This window comes from Siniperca chuatsi, linkage group LG10 (genome assembly GCF_020085105.1).
Source record: "Siniperca chuatsi isolate FFG_IHB_CAS linkage group LG10, ASM2008510v1, whole genome shotgun sequence".
In the NCBI taxonomy this organism is placed as follows: Eukaryota; Metazoa; Chordata; class Actinopteri; order Centrarchiformes; family Sinipercidae; genus Siniperca; species Siniperca chuatsi.
In genome coordinates, this window is record NC_058051.1 from 3,173,831 (window position 1) to 3,193,248 (window position 19,418).

The window sequence follows — 19,418 nt, forward strand, 5'->3', positions numbered from 1 at the left end:
CCCTGAGGAAAGAGCTGCAGTCATACTCACTGACAATGTGCCCAGTGGTCTGGAAGGCCAGCTCCACTATAGTCTCATCGTGGTCGGAGGCTGCCTGGTGAAACACTGAGAAGATGTTCTTCCAACCTGAACGGATGTTGGCCGCCTGGGAGTTTACCATCTGAGCCACACACCTAATCACCATGTCTCTGATAGTGAGGGACCTGAGGGAGGGACGGAGGGGGTTAATATAACATTAAATAAAATAAAAAAACACTATAAAAATACTACACTGCATCTAATATTTTACTGAAAAATGACCAAAACCAATATTCTCTCTTCCTATTGTGCCCCACTATTCCTAACCATTCTTCCTCCTATGAACCTGCAGCTTTTTACTATAAATATGCATAGGCCATTTATGTACTGAGAAAATACTGTCTCTCATCCCACCCACCCATATTACAATATTCTCTACCTGTTCTTCTTCATGATGTGCTCAAAAGGCCTGAGGAAGTCTTTCTGGAAGCGGAAGTTGGCCAGCTCTCCTTTCTCCAAGAACTTCATGGAGAGCTGCCTCAGTGAGTCCACAGCAAAGATGGCTACATCCTCATTGGGGTTACAGCCCACCTAGAGGAAGACACAACAGTTATCAGTGGAGCTCAGCTATGCATCAAGTTACTCTGGTTCACTAAAAATAATCCCAATGAACTGTTTCTTGTGTGTACTGTATACTCATGATTAAACCTGCATTTATTGATTTTTTGGACACTTGGGGGCAGTGCAACAAGCTGTAAACACAATACTGACATATTATCACCTTATGTAGTTGATATGGGAACTGCATTAGCAAACAGTTGCTTATCAACATCCAGCAGACACGGCGCAACATTATCATTGATTTGGAGTCGTGTTTTTGTCCACCTGGCGAATGTAAGTCCAGTATTCACTCTCCTTTTAGCTCTGTGATCTTCACCAGAAATGCTCCACTATGTTCACTAGCTAATAGCTAACTTAATCTGTCTGCTGTTTGGTGCTGAGCAGGTAGTGTACAGTGGGTTTATCAGAACTTTTTAGCTGAAAAAAAGCTGTTGGAAACCACACAGATGGGAGCTGTGAGACTGAACCAAAAACACAGGAAAGTTGCGGATGGTAAAAGCAAAACAACGAGCTGAAAGACGCTAAAATGTTACGCAGAGCTGAGGAAAACTGCAGAGTCGGGTGATAATTCTCTGTGTGTTTGTCACTACGAGCAACCTCTTTCGCTTATATGCACAATTTTATGCTAAAACTTGCCCCACTGAAGTACATTAAAACAAATGACAATGTTTAGCCTGCAATTGCAAACACACAGATATAGTGTAGACATAATTAAAGAGCCTTTTTATGTCCATGTAGCGGTAATAAATCAAGTCCTCAAGGGAGCAATACAGGACAAAAGTGCACAGAGCAGCAGGAAGCACCATCAAAAGAACACTGTGTCATCCTGCTGCTGCCTCCCACACCACACCGATGATTAATTTTTAAAACTCTGTAACCCCTCTGGTCCACTGACCTTGTTGAAGTGGTCTCCTATGACCTGCCAAATTCGAGACCACTGCAGCCTGATGCGGTTCATGTTGTAGTAGGAGATTTCCACAATCTTTTGCAAGCTGAACATCCTCGGCTGGTGTGCGGAGGCCAGCTCATCCATGGACACCGCACACAGCCAACGCACAAAGTCCACTGGAAACAATTAAACAGCACCACACAATGAATAACTTCTCTTTCTTTGTAACATACACAAACAGAGATTCTGTACATAAGGGCGAAGAATGACACACTCACCAATTGCATTTCCATCTAGTCTGGTGGAACCAGTGAAGATCCTGCAAATATAAATGTAGCTTTAGTATTTGTAGGAAACAGAAACCTTCATTCATCATAAAGGACAGACATAGATCATGCATTTATTATGTTATTAATGTGCTGTATCTGAGTATTTTGTCTTACCTGTCAACAGCTACCACCACACTCTGAGAGCTGGTCTCTCCTACGGACTCCTGGATGTGAGCCATCTGTCTCTTGTCCTGACTTCCCACCAGGTTACCTGAAACACCAAACATATTTAACACAAGCTAATTTATACAGTCAAGGCATCAGACACATACAACAAATGAATGTGACTTTTAAAAGCACAGTGATTGACTGAACATTGTTTTTAAATTAAATAATAGCTGCTCTGGAGTTAATATTGGACATTCTGTTGCTTGAATAAAGTTAAAGATGGCTACTATTGTAGAAGCACAACAGTAATTAGTAGTTTTGATGGGAATCATTAAGATAGAGACACATTTAATTTACATGTGATTATAAGAGTTAGGGGGTTAAACTGTGAATTTAAATTATGTGTGTGAGTGTCTTACCCAGCCCCAGGGGCATGAACTCCTCTGTGCCGGAGGGTAAGCCCCTGATGCCAGCCTCCTTGTCCCGGACCACCCCTGAGATGTAGCGTGTCTTTACACCTGTGCCGATCAACTGGGCGAGCTCCAGCTGACTGATACACCTCAAGATCTAAATAATAAATAAATAAGCACTTTTATTAACAAACAAAAAAGGCTGAGGCTTTTTCCTTGGGTGGTGAGATCATCATTTACCAGGGCCCGTATTTATCAAGCATCTCAGGATCCATGCTAGGAATTGCACTGAACATCAAATATTAAAAGCACTGCTACTTCAGAATAGGACTTGAAAGTTATTTATGAAGCTACACTGAGAGGGACTACTCCTAGGAGAGAGTTGCCATCACAGTTTTAAGACACACTCAGCCGCAAAGTAGAAATTATGATAATGTGTTCTCTCGGACAGTTGCGGTTTGAAATATTCAGCGGTAAGATTCGAAATGCAAAAAATAGCAAAAGGTTTTATGTTTTTATGTGTAGACTTTATGTTTACGGGTAAATAATATAAGTGGCTAAGCTATCTATGTTATACAGTATATGCAAAATTATGACTAAAATAAATGAATAGCACAAATCTCATAATCATATTTACCAATAATCCTTTCACAACAGGCTGTAAGCAAACACTGGCAAGCCACTTGTTTGCCCAATTGTGTGACGCATCCTCGTCAGGCCTATCTAAATCACATTGTTTAAAAACTGCCTATAATAGTGCTCTATCTTGCATGAATGGCGCTTTCCAGCAAAACAAGGAATTTGTCTTCTCATCCACTGTCCACTTCACCTTTCAACAACACCCGTCAACTTGTACTTGCCGTTGCAGGTGGCAAAGATTATTTATTGCTGTAATGTCTCCGTGTGTTGGGAAATACACTGTAACAATATGAACAGATCTCTTCAGTATAGTTCCACCATCTGTAATTTTGAATAAGCAATGAATGATTGAATAAATAAACCCATAATTTCGATACAGCTTGTTCTGCATAGCTTTATACCGAGTGGTGTGGAAATGAATGAATCTGCACATTATCTGAGGAGCTATAAGAGCGATCAAAGTTTGATTTGTTACTGCCAAAATGGTTGGTTGTGACAGCATTTTCCCTGTTGCTGTAAAGTTGTGTTTTTCTTAATCTAATACAACAGCCCTGCAAAAAACCTCCCTTCATGAAGTTTATTAATGTTCAGTTTTTATTTAAACTGTTTTAGAGGTGTTCATTCAACTTTATGGTCATTTAGGAGGCTGTAGTTTGAGGTGCTGTTGAATTGTATTGCGTTATACTGAGAGGTGTTTCTAATATTTTGTCAACACAGTTCTGTGCACTACAAATGCACAGAAATCCTATTAGTAGGTAGTCACCTCATGCCAGGAGTTGCCCAGGTAGTTTCCGTCAGTGTGGGCCACAGTGATCAGCGTCTTGATTGTGTCAATGTTCTTCTGCTTCATCTCTGTAATGCTGGAACTGGCTGTCAGCAGGGTGAATCTGGCCAAGGCTTGGACATACGCATCCCGCTCCAACTACAGACAGGAAGCCCAGTTACCACACAGTCGCAGTTTCATGCAGTAAGAACACTGAGCCACTTTAAAAATAAAACATCAATGACATACTGTTTACAGTTTAGGCTCAATTTGTGTGTGAAAGATCACCAGACCTGCATGCTGAAGATGCAGGCGATCCTGATGGCACATCGAATGCCCTCCAGACACAGTGAGGCCACCTCTGGATCGTCACAGTCCTGCAGTCCCACACTGAATGCTGCCAGCAACGGGGTCCACGCCAGCTAAAACACACAGAAATTATCGGCAGGTGTACATTTCCAGTAATGTCCACATCTGATATTTTACTTGGTTAACAGTTCGCCTCTCTGGTTAGAATATGCATCCCACTGTTCAAAGATCGGGTTCAAACTCATCGGGAATGTAAAGTAAATGAAAGGAGTAAAAAGTAATACCTTGAACATGGGCCTGACATGCTCCAGGTGTGTAGCGCTGAAGAAGGGGGCCTGAGCATGGCTGACAGCCTCCATCAGAGCTTTAGCGGTCTTCGCCATCTGCTCCATCTCCACGTTGTACAGCAGGCGGCGCTGCTTCTCACTGGCTACACCTGGAGGGAGGAGGACACACACGTTTGTGATGTTTTTATCTTTATCAGCAAACAGTGAATAGAGTCAGGGAGATGCTGAGCCTGAAGGACACCAAAGTTATACATCACTAGTCTGTTGTCTCACATTTTAATCAGCCAATGATCAGAAAGCAAACTTCAGAGAAAACAAAGTACTCACTCTGCTTGGTAGACTTTGGGGTGATTGAGAACTCTTTGCTCTCCTTCATGGCAATCTTCTTGCCTGCGATCTCATCGTATATAGAAGACAGATACTCTTCGGGCAGGTCCTTACTGTCGTTAATACCGCGATTCATCTTGATGTACTGCTCCTTTGTCATCTTGTTCTTCACCTACATAAGTAAAAGAAGAAGATCCAGAAAGGCAGTTGGAGTGATTAATTAAAAAGGAGGAAATTGGGAGTGTGGGAATGGGACACAGTGGAAAACATTTCCTGTCACAGTTCATCTGATTTGCTTTTTTGATGCACATTGCATATGTCTGGAAAGCAGTGGAGGAAAGAAAGTGTTTTTTGCTGCTAAATTTTGAATATTGGTTAATGACCTGACACTTTTGGAACTGCTAGCATCTATTCATCCTGCAAGAGGAAGACTACATGTAAGAAAACATTCGTTAAATAGTCTATTATTGTCAGCTCAACAAAGACATCAGTGATTAAGGATTTTTGGTAAAAGTTTTAAACTCACTTGAATAGATTAATTCTGTAAACAAAAAAATGTAAATGTAACAGGACTCTCTCTCTCTCGGTCTCGGTGTGCCACAGTGCACCACATTTTACACCTTCTTTTCCCAGATTTAAATTTCAGGTGCAGTTTCCTCTGTCACAGTGGTCTGTCAGCAGTGATAAATCAGGTGCAGCAGCTATGTGTAGTATGTGTGTTGAGACAGATACAGGCCTGCGCAGCCCCCTCATTCATTTGAATGCCACTGCATCGATGCTGTGGGGGTGTCAACGCAGAGGTAAAGAAACGCAGGGTTGTCCAGCAAAAATGTTGAACTTTGTATGACTTTTGCCAGAATGCAATTAGGGGTGGGTGATATGGCCCTAAAATAATATCACAATATTTCAGGGTATTTCTGCGATAATGATATTCTTGACAATATGATATATTAGAACTCACAATAGCTGTTGAGCTCTCCTCGCGGGGGTTTTGTCTGTCCTCTTACTCAACTGGGCGCTTCTGCTTGAGGTGGTGAAATATGTTTGTTGGAGTGCCCCCTTTTGTTGTTACAGTCTTCTTGCACTTCTTACATATTACTTCCCCTTTTTGGAACCAACTCCTCCACCGTGGAGCCGGCAGCAATGTTACTGTCGCTGTCAGCCATGCTTGTTGTTGCTGTGCGTAGCAGTATGATGTTGTTACATCAACAAGACGAAATATTGTCATTATCACGATATGAATGTTTCATTTTTTTTAAAATCATATTACAAATTATACCGATACTATCGTGACCGATACAATATGGCACATCATCCGGCAAGGGGCTGCTGTAGCCAATCAAATACATCCAAGCACAGGTATATTATTTTGTGCTGCGTTTATACTGTTTACCTTGCAATTGGCGTGCCAAAAAATAAAACATTTGTCACAGTGATAAGTTTCCTGAGTAGTAAAATCCTGTCTCAGAGTGTTATAAACTGCTGTGCGTCTGTGTCTGAGAAGCTTTCAAGCTCATGGATCTGTTACTCAAACTGTACTTCCTGGATTGTATTTCATTGTCTCGTCAATACCTGAAACAACACACCCCCAGCCTTGCACAACAGAGGGGTATTTTTGGTCTGAATGCCTTAAAATACATATTGCATGAGCCAAAACACACAATTTCTAGCGGTGCTGCTTGTCTTCCATTTCACCTGCACAAAACCTTGGCGCGGTCCTTTAGTAAATAACGACAAACGCAATGTGACTCTTTAGAGCCCAAAAGTGCTGCAAATCCTTAATAAATATTCCACAGAGAAACTAGACACAACTGCATCCTGGATGATGCAATGGCCCTCATATGGTGATCATGGTGACGATAGTGGCCGGACATTAAATATTCCAGTTCTCACCTGAGGACTGTGCAGGTCTGTGGTTAGCATAATGATAGAGTATGCCAGCACGTAGGCAGTGTCTGCACTGGCAAACAGAGTCTGTCTGCAAAAGAGGACACATATCAGGGAAACAGTTAGTAGCTGCACTGGTCTAATGTTTGTTTTAATCAAATGTAAACTCTCGTGACTAAAAATATAAAGACCTCACTCTGGTGCAATTTGTCAAGCACCAATAAATCTCTCCAAGCCCTTATATAGGAAATCGAAAGGTGGGCCTTACCCCTGGTTGCACTCTAGATATCGAGCAGCGAATTTCTCCATCAGCCTGTCAATCTTCTGGGCCTCACCAGGCAGCCTGAAGCCTTCCAGGAACGCTCTGAGTGCTGAGACAAAGTCCCGCCCGCAAAAGTCCAACTGGTCCACGTAGCAGTACATCACTTCCTTGTTGAACTTGATGTTCTCGCCCAGGAACTCTCCCACCTGGGTCTGTGGATGCAGAGGTAAAGTGGTTGGGGGATTACTAACTTGAATTAACGCCTTTGTTGCTAGAGAATACAGCGTTCTATAATTTAAGCTTGTGTAATCCCTCACAGTGTCCAGTCTGTCCTCCTGATGTAGGAACTGGGAAATGTCCTCAGCTGTGGCACCCAGCATGCCCTGGTCCTGCAGGTACTGGATACCACGCTTCGGCTTCTTGTTGAAGCTGCCGAGAGAACAGAGGAAAACATCACTGCTTATCTTCTCTAAACAAGAACAAAAAGTATAAAGTATAAAAAAAATCATACATTTTCCACACTCAGGGATCCTAAGTAATCCTAATGTAAATCATAACCAGGTTGAGGAAAAAGGGCTCACAGTTCGATGCCGTGCTCGATGATATCTTTCTGCTGTTTGATAACCTCGTACTGCTCTGGATGGTCCGCCTGGGAAACCGGGACGCTGGAGGAGACAGTGGAGTCCAGCGAGCTGATGCTGTCTCGACGACCCGCCAGCTGCTCTGGGAGCTTTAACTCTCCTCCCTCACTATCAGATGGATGCTCCTGGCCTGCAAACAAATCAGAAACACACACACAATAATTATATGTTTAGACCCCCCCCCCACCATCCTGTGCATTGCTCACATATTTACTGTACACTACACACTTACCCAGGTTAGCTTGAAGGTTTGGATTGACATACATGTCTTTGCTCCACTCCACCATACATTTGAGGATGGACACCAGACACTCCAAACCCTTTTTACGCAGGCTCAGCTCCTGTGGATATTATAGAAGCAACAACGTTCATTTAGACACTTGCACACACTCACACATGTAAGTGGTGTTACACACAAAACATGACTTAAGAAACTATGGCTAGAAGGGTCCTGCCTCACCCTTTACCTCATTACAACTAGGTGCCTATAAGTTTAGTGATGTATTGTCTGTCCCTGAAAAAATCCTATTTAATCAAAACTTGTGCTCCTATGGTGTTGATCCTCGAATCCTTGAGTGTACGTGTACCTGCAGAGGAGTCATCCCAAGCTCCTGACCACTCCTGCCCTGGGCAATCTTAGACAGGTCGCTGACGAGGCGCTCAAAAATGTTGGCTGCATTCAAGTCACAGTCGTAGTTCACGTAGATGTCAACCACACATTGGGCATCTGGGGGGGAATGAAATGTATTACAAATGCTTGTGATCAAATGATCAATAATTACAATAATTACTTGATTTGCAGCAGCAGAAATATTTATATGTCACCAGTGGGATTTTAGAACAGTACCAGCAATGATTACAACTACAGCATAATCATAGGAAGATAAGAGGCTGAAGCAGCACAAGTTTACAGAGAGGGATTTAATGCACATCTTGTTCCACCTTATTTAGATCACTGGAATAAAATTCTCACACAAGTATCATCTCCCTTGCTCAAAGAAAATAAAATCAGTTTAACAATGTATGAAACACAAGTTATTGAGGAGACTATTCTCATATCAAATCAGTGTCTAAAAAGGTTCTTGTACCCTTGCGGTACAGGGCAAAAACCACAGTAATCATCAGACCAGCCGTCTCCTTCCCTCATATTTACAACTTTCATTCATGCAAACTGCATGGATGAATAAATGAGTCCCAACGTCTTGGTATTCTATGCTTGTGCGCTGTTGGACATTATAAAACTGGCAGCAGAATTCTCTATTTAATAAATGATTAAATTCATGTGAATTTTTTTTTTTAGATTCGCAAGAGAAGAGATGAGTGTCGCTTGCACTCACAATGGTCATTAATTAAGGATTCAACAGCAAATTATTTTAAAATCCATCAGTGATGCGGCCTGTGAGAGAACAGAAAACACTCTTCTTCCTTCACATCACTGAACTTGAGCAGTGATGCCACTTCCTCTCACACACCAGGGGCCAAATATCGCACAGGCATTGGCTCTTTCCATAAATGTACTGTCATGTCAAATAAAGCCATCACTTTAAAGCTTGATGTATTCCATGTCTCAAAGGGGTTTAGTTTGACTGTGTATGTTTAATTTTTTTGTTTTAGTTTGAGAAAAACTTTAATCAGCAGATTTGTACCTGCACAGATGCGTGTTAGTGTCTGGATGACCATCCACTTGTGCTCAAAGGAGCTGGTCGATGTCTCCAGGATGGTCAGAAATATCTCCCGGAAAAACACCTGAGGCAAGGTGGATGAGAGGAGATGAAAGTTATAAGTTATAAAATGTCAGTGTGACTCTTTAATCAAAAAAGCTGCACCAACATAAATGTTATAACAGAAGTGTTAAAAATATAACAACCTTAGTAAGTGTGCCAGACAAACTAACTCAGATGACACACTGTCTGCGTTCTGTACCTCAATCTGCATCTTCAGGTGGACCTTGAAGTGGGAGAGCAAGGTGAGGAAGATAGCCAGTGAGAGCTCAAAGACCTCAGGCACAGAGGAGACGCCATTTTTGGACAGCGCGACGCACAGATACTGTTTGATGGCGTTAACGAACATCTCATGAGTGCGAAACACCGGCCCGGCACCCTGCAGCACAGACAGCAGCAGCTGCAGGGAGACAATCTTGGACCGCAACTCATGGGACCTGCAGAGGAGAGGAGTTGTATGGGCATCAGTTACACTGTATGCCTTAAATGTAAATATAAAGGAAATAGACAAAGACACTGAAGAGGTATATATAGCACCATGCTCAGTAGAGATTGATGTGCCTTAATGTCCCATTAATAAATAGTGTTCCAGTTTACTCTAAATTGAGGGAAACACAAGACACTTGGGTATAATGGTGTTTCATCAAGGTGTTTATTTAATGTAGGCCAGACTGACTTATTTGTGAGCTTCTTTCAGGCTCAGTTTACTCTGGCCTATTCACACTGACTGGATCAGGGTCTAATGTTACAGTAACTAGAGATGACAGGGCCACACCAGAATGGAAAAGGGCAAGTTAACCTGTGGAGACTGAGATGAAGCATTGTGCGTAAGAAGAAGGCATTTATATTTATCTTGGCAAACTGTAGCATGACAAAAAAAGAGGTTGCCATGTAAAAGACACTCAGAGAAAAAGTGTAAATGACTTCTGACACATGTTCTATGGTAACATAGAACATGGAAACTTCTTACAGGAAACTTTTGCAAGTTATCGTGCATTTAGCGGTAGGGCTTGTCATATGTAAAAAAAACAAACACTCACTTTGGGTCTGGAGGTCCATCAGCGAGGGGCTTCATGGAGAGTTTGCACAGAGAGCGGAACACCAGAAAGGCATCTTTCTGCAGGATGTGAGAGAAACGGGCGGCGTTGTGGGGTCCCTGCAGGGCCTCAGCGTCCTGAGACAGATGAAGAAAGTCAATATTACTTTTATGTCAATAATACATCCACATCAAAAAAAGGAAAGCAACAGCTCTGACTTGACTAGCCCTCAACTGTTTCTGAGTTGGGACACTTCCACATTGATTAAGGTCTGTGGCTGAGCTCCAGATGTGTCCAAAGGAACTGAGGTTGGAGTCGAGAGAAAGTATCTCCTTTCTGCTCCTCGGGTTCACATTTATTTATCTGTCTCTGTAGCTCAACAATCTTACCAGCGGGGTAAACCTACTCCCTTAAAAGGTTTCTCATTATACTTTACTCATCACATTCTGGTTGCAGCAAAGCATTTCACTACTTACTACACTTCCATCATATTCAAAGAACTGGATTTGGCATTCTCTCCAACCATTACAAATCTTCAACTTCTGTGTGACTGATGAGAGGAAATAAACAGTGTTGATGCTCAGTTTTGCTTGATAAAAAAATAAATGAGCAGAATAATGCTACACAAAAGAAGTAAGCTTTCTGGCCATGTCTCACATGTGCGAAACATGTTTTCAATGTATATGCGTATATGCACACACTTACAAATGTTTGCAACATACAAGAATAAAACATTAACTTTATACATTTTTTACAAGTTAAAATGTTATTTCCACTGTGTTTCACTCAGGCAAGCAGCACACTACTGATTAATAACTAATGTTATTAACACTGCTCACCAGCATATCTGTGGAGGAAATCGAAGAGCGGTCTTCAATGATGCCGTTCATCTGCTGACCCTCTGTTCTGGGAGCCACCTCTGTCTGCTCAGTGACAGGGTGGGGTGGGTGCTCACCTCCTGGAGGAGAGGCCAGAATGGACATTTTCACGACCACGAAAGAAAAACAATGTCGCCGACATGCGTATTGACATTTAGCAGAACAAAAGAGACAGACGACATAAAAGAGAGGATAACTAAAATAAAATTAGCATGTAGCATAGTTCTGACCTGTTCCACTGTGCATCTGTGTTGGCTGTTGCTCTCCCTCCTCTCCTTCAGTCGCCGCTGACTCTGCTGGATTTGGATTGCTCTCTGGTTTGTCCCCTTTCTCAGCTGGCTGGGGTGCTGTAGGAGGTGTCTCTACACCTTCATCTTCAAAAACTGACTCTAATGCAAACAAATCAAGAGTAAGAAGAGTCATGAAGATTAAAGAAGCTATTATATGAAAGCTGCACAATTCTCAGTTACACCTTCAGACGTTCCTAAAAGAGTTGGAGGAAAAACAAATACAAAGATTTTCAAGATTCAATTGAATTTGACCTTTGAATTTTGAATTTAAACTGAAAGCTGGAGGTCCAAGTTGACACATACTGTACCTCTTGATGGTGTGACCTGCTCTGCGTTGCTGCCCTCAGGTTCTCCATTGATTGATGGTGTGTCTGGTGCTTGGTCCTGGTCCAGGTCAGGGGCTGGCGGTGGGGGCGTGGAGCTGGCAGTGTTGGTGGTAGTGAGGTCTGGAGAACTGGCTGCTGGGGACAGGGAGCTCTGGGGCTCTGGGGTAGGCGTCCGGTCAGACCGGGGGGAGCCAGACCTCAGATTACCTGGGACTGGGGACGGGTTCTGCTGGGGCAGACACAGCCGGTCCTTCTCTTGCTCCTGAGCTTCCAGAGCCTGTGGAGGCAGCAGAAGGAGAAGAGGAGCTATGTAGACAAATTTTATACAAGGGAAGTTTTTAATGGATGTAACACTAACTACATGCAGTGGTTGTACAAGTGCAGTGAATTAACATGGTTGAGTTGGTTGAGCATTGTGGAGAACTCCTGTGTTGTATACTAGTAAAACATCTGTCATATCTGATAGAAGCACCAGGTTCAAATCTTGGTGCGAGTGTCTGGCTTAACAACGCTTTCCTGGCAAATGTTACTATCTTAGGTGCAGAAGAGAGTAGCCAGCCAGTTACAATCCACAGCAGTAGCCATAGCCATAGCCAGAGCTTGGCCTTCCTTCTCATGTTGTTGCTTTTGCGCAGCTAAGAAGTCTCTTTGTTTCGCTTCTGTTCATTAAGTATATTGCAACTTATTTTTTGATCGCCTTAATTAAAAATTCAAACGTACTGAAGTCCCTTTTGGGCCATTCAATTTCATTTAAAAACAGAGTGCAGAGGAGAAAGCAATCATTTTCCCATGTTTAGCCAAAAAGTGACCTGAGTTGTATGGACAGATGTAACGCAGCAATGCACGGTAACAATGTTAATCTGAACTAACAGCCTGGTTTTCCATTCGTGTGAAGATAACGTTGAGCATCTGTGTGAGTGTGGCCTTAGCGGTGGTCTGGTTGATGAGGTTGCGGCTGGCCAGGTAGATGTTGTAGCAGGTCCTGACGGTAAGGAGCACCGTGCCCTCATGAATCTCTATGTGTGGGGAGGTCACCGCCGTCAGCAGGGCCTGGACAGAGAGAAAAGGAAGTCAAGAGTTATCAGACAGGATGTCCCGTTTAGAAGACGCTACTGCACCTGCTGAATCACCATTCGACTTCCCTACTTATGTGGCACATTAAATCCACAGATGTACACTTCTCATACTCTGCTACTGTATGGTGCAGAATTCAGCTGTTTATTTCCATTTTGACGTTACTCAAAAGATAATCTTCAAATGAAAGAAAATGTCCACAAGGTTGATTCATTTACATATTATTTTGTGTTCAAGTTTGTATTAGTCAGTCTAAATAAACTGCACTGACATTCAGGTCTCCTTCAGTGGTGAATTAAGTCAAACAGATGTTGTTAATCTGTCCTATAAATCTTTTGTCAACAGTGATAAAACTGTGTGCTTCTTGTAACAGGAGAGACTTTGCCCTTTCCAACCAATCAGGATATGTATTCATTCTCTTCAGTAAGCAGCAGTTATGAATCATACCTACTGAACAAACACAAGGCAAGTTAATAAGCCAAAGAATGGACAAGTTGCTGGAGTATGAATCCTGTTCAGAAAGGAAAAGGAAGAATTCAATTTATCTTTGTAGATTTTCTGGTCTTTAGATTCATTAAGGTGCAACAAATGAAGGATGTCAGTCTATAAACCTTTCAAATCCATTTTTAGAAAAATGCTGCTAGAAGAAATTCAATGGTTGGTTGGGTCTGGCCACAATCACAGTGAACAAAAGGTGGCTTTTGTAACAGAAAGTGCTTTTATTTTAAGCCAGAAATGTTTTTGTGATCACAGGAATCAAATAGTAAATGATGGATTTCAGTGGCTGACAATGTGATAAAGACACACACACAAGAAAGCATGGCAAGGGATACATTTATGTAGTAATATTTAAATATTCAATATTATATAACTTTTCTTTACTTAAACTCCTTACTTAAGAACAGATATAACAAGTAGAAACTGATTGTCTCCACTAATGTGAAGCGTGACTGAAAGCTCTCGATTACGGAGGACTTAAGTGTCTCAGTCCTGACAGTTTGACCTGATTGGGTCTCAAATAAACAACACTGACAGCTGGAGGATCTGAAGGCTGCCAGATGTACGGAGAGGCGCTGGGCGTACCTTGATGATCTGTAGCTGGACTCCCTCGTCGGTCTGTGGGCCCTGGAAGCAGTTGCAGATGGTTTCCACCAGCCGGTCGATCAGCCTCTTGCCCGGGGTTCTACTGTCCGGGGCGTTGCCTGTGATGTGGCCGTACGCAATCAGCTTCTACCGTGGAAAAAGAGTGCACAGGTTATGGCGGCAGAGGTGGAGTGAGTGTGTAATACTATGAGTAGTTTGGGGTCTTTGTTTTATTCAAGAGTCATTAGGTGAGATATGATGCACAGAATTCACTGCACACGTGTGATTCTGCATTTGTATGTGTGTGTGTGAGTTTAGGGTTTATTTTAGCTGCGCATGTTTGCTGTTTGTTGTGCTCAATTGTGAGTATGTGAGAAACAGAGAAATTCAGGGTTAATTTTTGTGTGTCTACAAGTGTTAAAAGGGGCACGATTTAATATTACACTTCTATAAAGTTGGGGGGCAGATTTAAAAAAAGATCAAAGGCGCAGAGCCTGAGATATCCTGACTTTTAGTGTTAAATATACTGTAGGTCAAGTCCCAAAATAATGGATCCTACATTTCCCATAAGGCGGCTCAACTGCATCCTTCGTTCGTCCCTGCCCCGTACAAACACCTGTCCCTAGTTTGAACACAGACTTTCTACTAAAACATGTGTAGTGTCCAAGCTAGAGCTTAGATGATGAGATTAGATTTACATCATCTCGGGCTGTTGTGTCAAACTCTGGAAAGCTTCCATAAGAGCAACAAAATACATAATACAACTGTTTTCAGGCCCTGAGCAGGGCTCGACAGTAATGGCTGCCAGGTTGCCATTGGCAACCGTTGTGAGAAATTGGCAACTAATTCTTAGCCTTTGGTTGCAATCAGTGGCAACCAGCAAGTTGTGCACCCCAAAATAAAATTAATACATTTTCAATATTAGTGGCGTTAGTGATATTTATAACTTGCTGTTACAGTAGCGGAACAACGCTGCACGTGCATTTACTCACGTACGCACGGAGAAAATGGTGAAGCAAATTAAGCAACTAAAAAGGCCAGACTGGCAACCACTTTTAAAAGTTAGTGTCGAGTCCTGCTGAGAGTAGTGCTCAGTGAACTTGATATGTAAAATCAGTGGTGTGCTCCATTAATAGTAATGATAATACTAATAAACTATATTTATACAGCATCGTTCTTCTAACAAACTTACAAAGTGCTTTACATGGGTAAACCACGATTAAAACATTACAGGACTGTAAACTGTAACAATGAGGCAAGTAAAATCAGGCTACTAAGAGTACAAAAATTAAATAAAACACTAAACAAACAAAAAAAAAAGAGGCCGCATGTGTGTGCTCCTCCAAGACTCAATTTTCCTTTTCATCAATAGCACACTGAATGTATGTATTTCATATATGTTACAATGCATCTATAATTTTGTCATCCTAAGTGTCCATATTTTAATTTCATTATGTTGGTTTATTCGGTACACACGACATCTATTTCCTGTCTGTCCGTCCGTCCGTCCTGGGAAAGGGATCCCTCCTCTGTTGCTCTTCCTGAGGTTTCAAATTAATAATTTACTCTGAAACTCTTGCTCCAGTCTCAGTTGTGAAGCTGGTTCCGGCTGAACCGAAGCCATAGTTACCGGCTGAAGCGGCTCTGTTTTGGATCACACTACCTTGCTCATCAGGACCCGCCCTACTCTGCTTCTGATTGGCTAGTAGTCCTTACCTAGGTACTGCACATGTGCAACTCCCAACAAAGATCGAATAGAAGTGGGATGCCTCACTCGGTAGCTAAAGACACAGGGTGAAAAGAGGTGCTGCAGCAATGTGCAGTATGAGAAAAATATGGTGTTTTTTGAAAATTAAACCATGTCAACCTATTCTGATACAACCCCAAAATAAAATTATGAACCTGAAAATGAGCGGGCGGGGGGGGGGGTTTCAATATTCTGAATCGAGGATTTATGATTTGTGATATTGGGCTATATAAATAAAATTGACTTGACATGTACATGATATATTAAAACAAATGTGAACACACAAGTGTAGCTAGTACCCAAAGCTACTTAAAGATTAAAGGATGGAGTGTGTGCATGTGTGTGGAATGTAGAACCATTGTTCTAGGTGCACATCAGATGTGTGAAACAGGTGTAGCAAGCTTGCTACTCACCCCCCCCCAATGAAGGAAGCGGAAGCAGTTGAGTTTATTTGATTGTAATCATGTGTGTTTGTGTGTGAGGCAGTGAATTTTAACCTGCAGACAGTCCAAAGAGGTGCTAACTATCCGGGGGGACTTTGACTGACAGGCCAACTCGAAGGGCAGCACATATTTGTCAGCCTCGATGTAGTTGGTTCTGGGTGGGACCACTGTGCCATCCCTGCAGGGATGAGAGGAGAGCAAAGAGCTGTGTGAACTAGAAAAGCCCCAATGGCAGCAGCTTGCTATAAACACACTGTTTGTTCATATAAAAAAACACTAAAGGTCCCACTGAAACGTAATGATAACTCCAGTAGATGATAGATAAAGTGCTGTGTAAAACATTTTACTGTACATCTTTACACTGCACATACATTTAAAGCGCAAATTATGATTTGTGATATTGGGTTATATAAATAAAATTGACAGAATTTTACAGAGCATTTAAGCTTTAGGTTACCTTAGAAAAGCATAATGGTAAATCGTTAAATAAGGACTTGCCTAAAGCAGCAGATATATTACCTGAAGGCTGTTTGAAGTGCTGCTGATATACACCAAAGTAGCAGTTATAAAAGCAAAAAATCTCTTTAGTCACAAATCACAGTGAGCAGCTGGGGTTTACTGCAGACTGCTTCAGGGCAAACCTTACCTCAGCTTCTTGCCTCACATCGCAAGAAAAGGAAAAAAAGCACAAATCTACTGCTGTGCCTTCATTCATTCATTCATTCATTCAGGGAAAAAGGTACGTGCATAACAATACTTACTTTTGTTTTTCAAGCTCTGCCTTGATTTCATCTATGGAGGGAGACACAGGAGATTAAATGTTAATGAAGTCTGAACTTTGACCCTTACAGCTGTGTGACATGATTTGACTCTGGGGGTTACTGGGCCAATCACAAATCTGACTGCAGTAGGATGTGTTGTTTGTTTCCGTGCATTTTAGTTGGTAGACAAGACAACATGTTACTGGTCAAAGTATACTATTGTATATTGAGCAGGATTAATCTGAGACTACCCGTATACATTATTGCTAATCACATTTGGTTCAACTTGAGAGCCTCCTTCTCTACATCATCATTCCCATCTAAATCAATTTCTTTATGATTTTTTATCCAACATTGATCTGTCCAAAGCTGTACAAACACTACTCAGCTACACCTGGCATTCAGCCAGATGTGATCAACCAAATCAATTAGATTCACACACAATGTGGTAGCGAATATTACTAAACCCAAGTCTTGCAAACTCTCCATATCACAGGGCTACACAGAGGAAATTAGCTTGTGCAATATTCACCAAAAATGTCACAATCGCTGTTATATGCATAACTACCAGGAATGTAATGCCCTGTCCTTTCATGTAACACAAACGTGAGCTCAGTTCCTTTCTCCGTAGTGTATAAATTAGCACTGGACCTAAAAATACAAAAAGGTATAAATAATACGCTATTTTTATTTAGTCGCCAGGCTAAGCTCTGGTGTTTCACTTAAAAACAGCCATTAACAACTAATCTCTCTTTCCACTGCACTCGTATTTAATCATAGAGACAACAGATGACAAAGGCCTGCAATCCACAGCATAAAAACCTTGATATCTGAACAGAGAAACAAGCACTTGGGAAAGATGAGATGTTCTTGAAGCTTGCATGAAGTTTACCAAAAACATCAGTCAGTACGACAATGGGACACACACACAAAATAGCCTACGATGGTAGTGTTGTGTTCTACTGGTATCATGAATAATGAGAGAGTGTCACTGGCGGACAGAGAGCAGACAAAGGCGCTCTAACACACTGACCTGTTTGCCCACCTCTCAGTAACATTTATTTCTTTGCAGGATATCCTGAGGTCCAACAGCCTAACTGTACCTTAATAATGAAGCACACCTTCTTGGATGCCAATTTCTCAATCACCTGCACGACGACTGAGAGAGAGGCACTGTGCAAAAAACACCCTCAAATACCTACTAATTGCATCTGAGCAGTACCAGTCCACTGTCTGAGGATCACAAGCTTTTAAACCTCTATACCAACAAGATATAGTGCAGCCATTTTTTCAGCTGTCACAACAACATGACAAGCAGGTGGGTGCACACACACACATGAGCAGGGCAGCTGGAGCTGAAATATAAACAGCAATACCACAATGAAGTGAACAGCCTGGTGTGTGTGTAACACTATCCGTGATTGTGATTGAATGGAAAAGCACGGACGTCAGAGTATCCTGGAGTTAGATAGCCTGTGTGTCTGGGTGCAGAGCAGGACTGGGCTGTCTGGCTGAGTGACAGTGCTACGTACAACACTGGGATTGGTCTGTTTAGCTAGCTAACCTAGCCCTAACTAGCTAGCGACGGATACCTATTAGCTTGTTTACCTGCCGACGCTGACAGTGATGGTGGTGGTGGTGTGAATGCAGGTTGTTTGCATTGCAGAATTAACAATAAGATGTGAAAGTGATGCCAATACACAATTAGCTTACACTACCTGCAAACGTCAGCTGAACAGACGACGAAGGCCATTCACATGCTAACGCTAACGCTAGCTAACTGGGTAGCTCTCCCCCTGTCTCTCTTTAAGAAGCCAGACGCGGCCGAAATGTTTCAGTGAAGCACTACATAAAACCCGGGGCTCGGCAAAAACCAGCATACAAAACAAACCCACTCACCAAGCGCCACCTGACAGGCTTTGCGCAGCTGGCCGTGCTGGGTCCTCTTCACCTCCTTATCCGAGAGGATTTTCTCCAGCGCCCTAGACAGAAACATGCTCTTAGTTTTACTGTTTTCTGCCTTCGACTGCGAGTGCTGCTGCTGCTGCTGCTGTGATGGCCGGTGTTGTTGTTGCTGCATCTCTCGGGTCTTGATACCGCTCCTCTCTCAGGCCGTCATCTTCGGCCTGGCCCTGCGAATAAGCAGGTGACAAGTAAAGCTAACGAAAGCCAGGCTATCGATGTCAGTCCAGTAGAGTTGCTACCTCAGCTCAGCGCCGCCATGCTGGTTACACGTCATGTCACGTGACTCTCAGCTGTCTGGGTTTTGACCACAGCACCCTGAGGCGTAGGTAACCTCCCAAATGGGGTCAGATAGCCACATAGTTAACTCACAGACATCGATACGTCGTCTGCCGCCGACTTTGTAAAAACGTGTCCGGTTAAATGACCACAGAGGAGCTCTGAACGTTTCGCGAGCTGAGCAACAGTTCACCGTTTTCACCGATGTGGCAAATCAAGCGCTCCCACGGAAAAGAAACACTGTTCCTGAAATGTTCTGCAGATGGCACTAAAGCACCACATTTAAGTTAAACTTGCTCGGTTTGTCTGCTATACTTCATGAGCTAC

The 19,418-nt window shown here is 42.5% G+C and overlaps 1 protein-coding gene across 1 annotated transcript in view; it reads right to left on the reverse strand.

The window, feature by feature from the left end:
* The window catches only part of arfgef2 (ADP-ribosylation factor guanine nucleotide-exchange factor 2 (brefeldin A-inhibited)), a 29,061-nt gene extending 9,764 nt beyond the window's left edge, over positions 1-19,297 (reverse strand). Inside the window, exons 1-27 of the mRNA XM_044211645.1 lie at positions 18,750-19,297; positions 16,851-16,881; positions 16,144-16,267; positions 13,900-14,046; positions 12,613-12,792; positions 11,725-12,019; positions 11,357-11,515; positions 11,088-11,206; positions 10,252-10,385; positions 9,414-9,648; positions 9,137-9,236; positions 8,078-8,217; positions 7,723-7,831; positions 7,431-7,620; positions 7,167-7,278; positions 6,856-7,061; positions 6,594-6,678; positions 4,701-4,872; positions 4,371-4,522; positions 4,071-4,199; positions 3,778-3,936; positions 2,385-2,532; positions 1,972-2,068; positions 1,807-1,847; positions 1,535-1,704; positions 458-609; positions 31-203 (exon numbers count right to left, since the gene is read on the reverse strand). Coding sequence (XP_044067580.1) covers positions 31-203; positions 458-609; positions 1,535-1,704; positions 1,807-1,847; positions 1,972-2,068; positions 2,385-2,532; positions 3,778-3,936; positions 4,071-4,199; positions 4,371-4,522; positions 4,701-4,872; positions 6,594-6,678; positions 6,856-7,061; positions 7,167-7,278; positions 7,431-7,620; positions 7,723-7,831; positions 8,078-8,217; positions 9,137-9,236; positions 9,414-9,648; positions 10,252-10,385; positions 11,088-11,206; positions 11,357-11,515; positions 11,725-12,019; positions 12,613-12,792; positions 13,900-14,046; positions 16,144-16,267; positions 16,851-16,881; positions 18,750-18,930 — 3,940 coding nt within the window. The 5' untranslated portion in view covers positions 18,931-19,297. The remainder of the gene's footprint in view (positions 1-30; positions 204-457; positions 610-1,534; positions 1,705-1,806; positions 1,848-1,971; positions 2,069-2,384; positions 2,533-3,777; positions 3,937-4,070; positions 4,200-4,370; positions 4,523-4,700; positions 4,873-6,593; positions 6,679-6,855; positions 7,062-7,166; positions 7,279-7,430; positions 7,621-7,722; positions 7,832-8,077; positions 8,218-9,136; positions 9,237-9,413; positions 9,649-10,251; positions 10,386-11,087; positions 11,207-11,356; positions 11,516-11,724; positions 12,020-12,612; positions 12,793-13,899; positions 14,047-16,143; positions 16,268-16,850; positions 16,882-18,749) is intronic.
* Between the last annotated feature and the right edge of the window lie 121 nt (positions 19,298-19,418).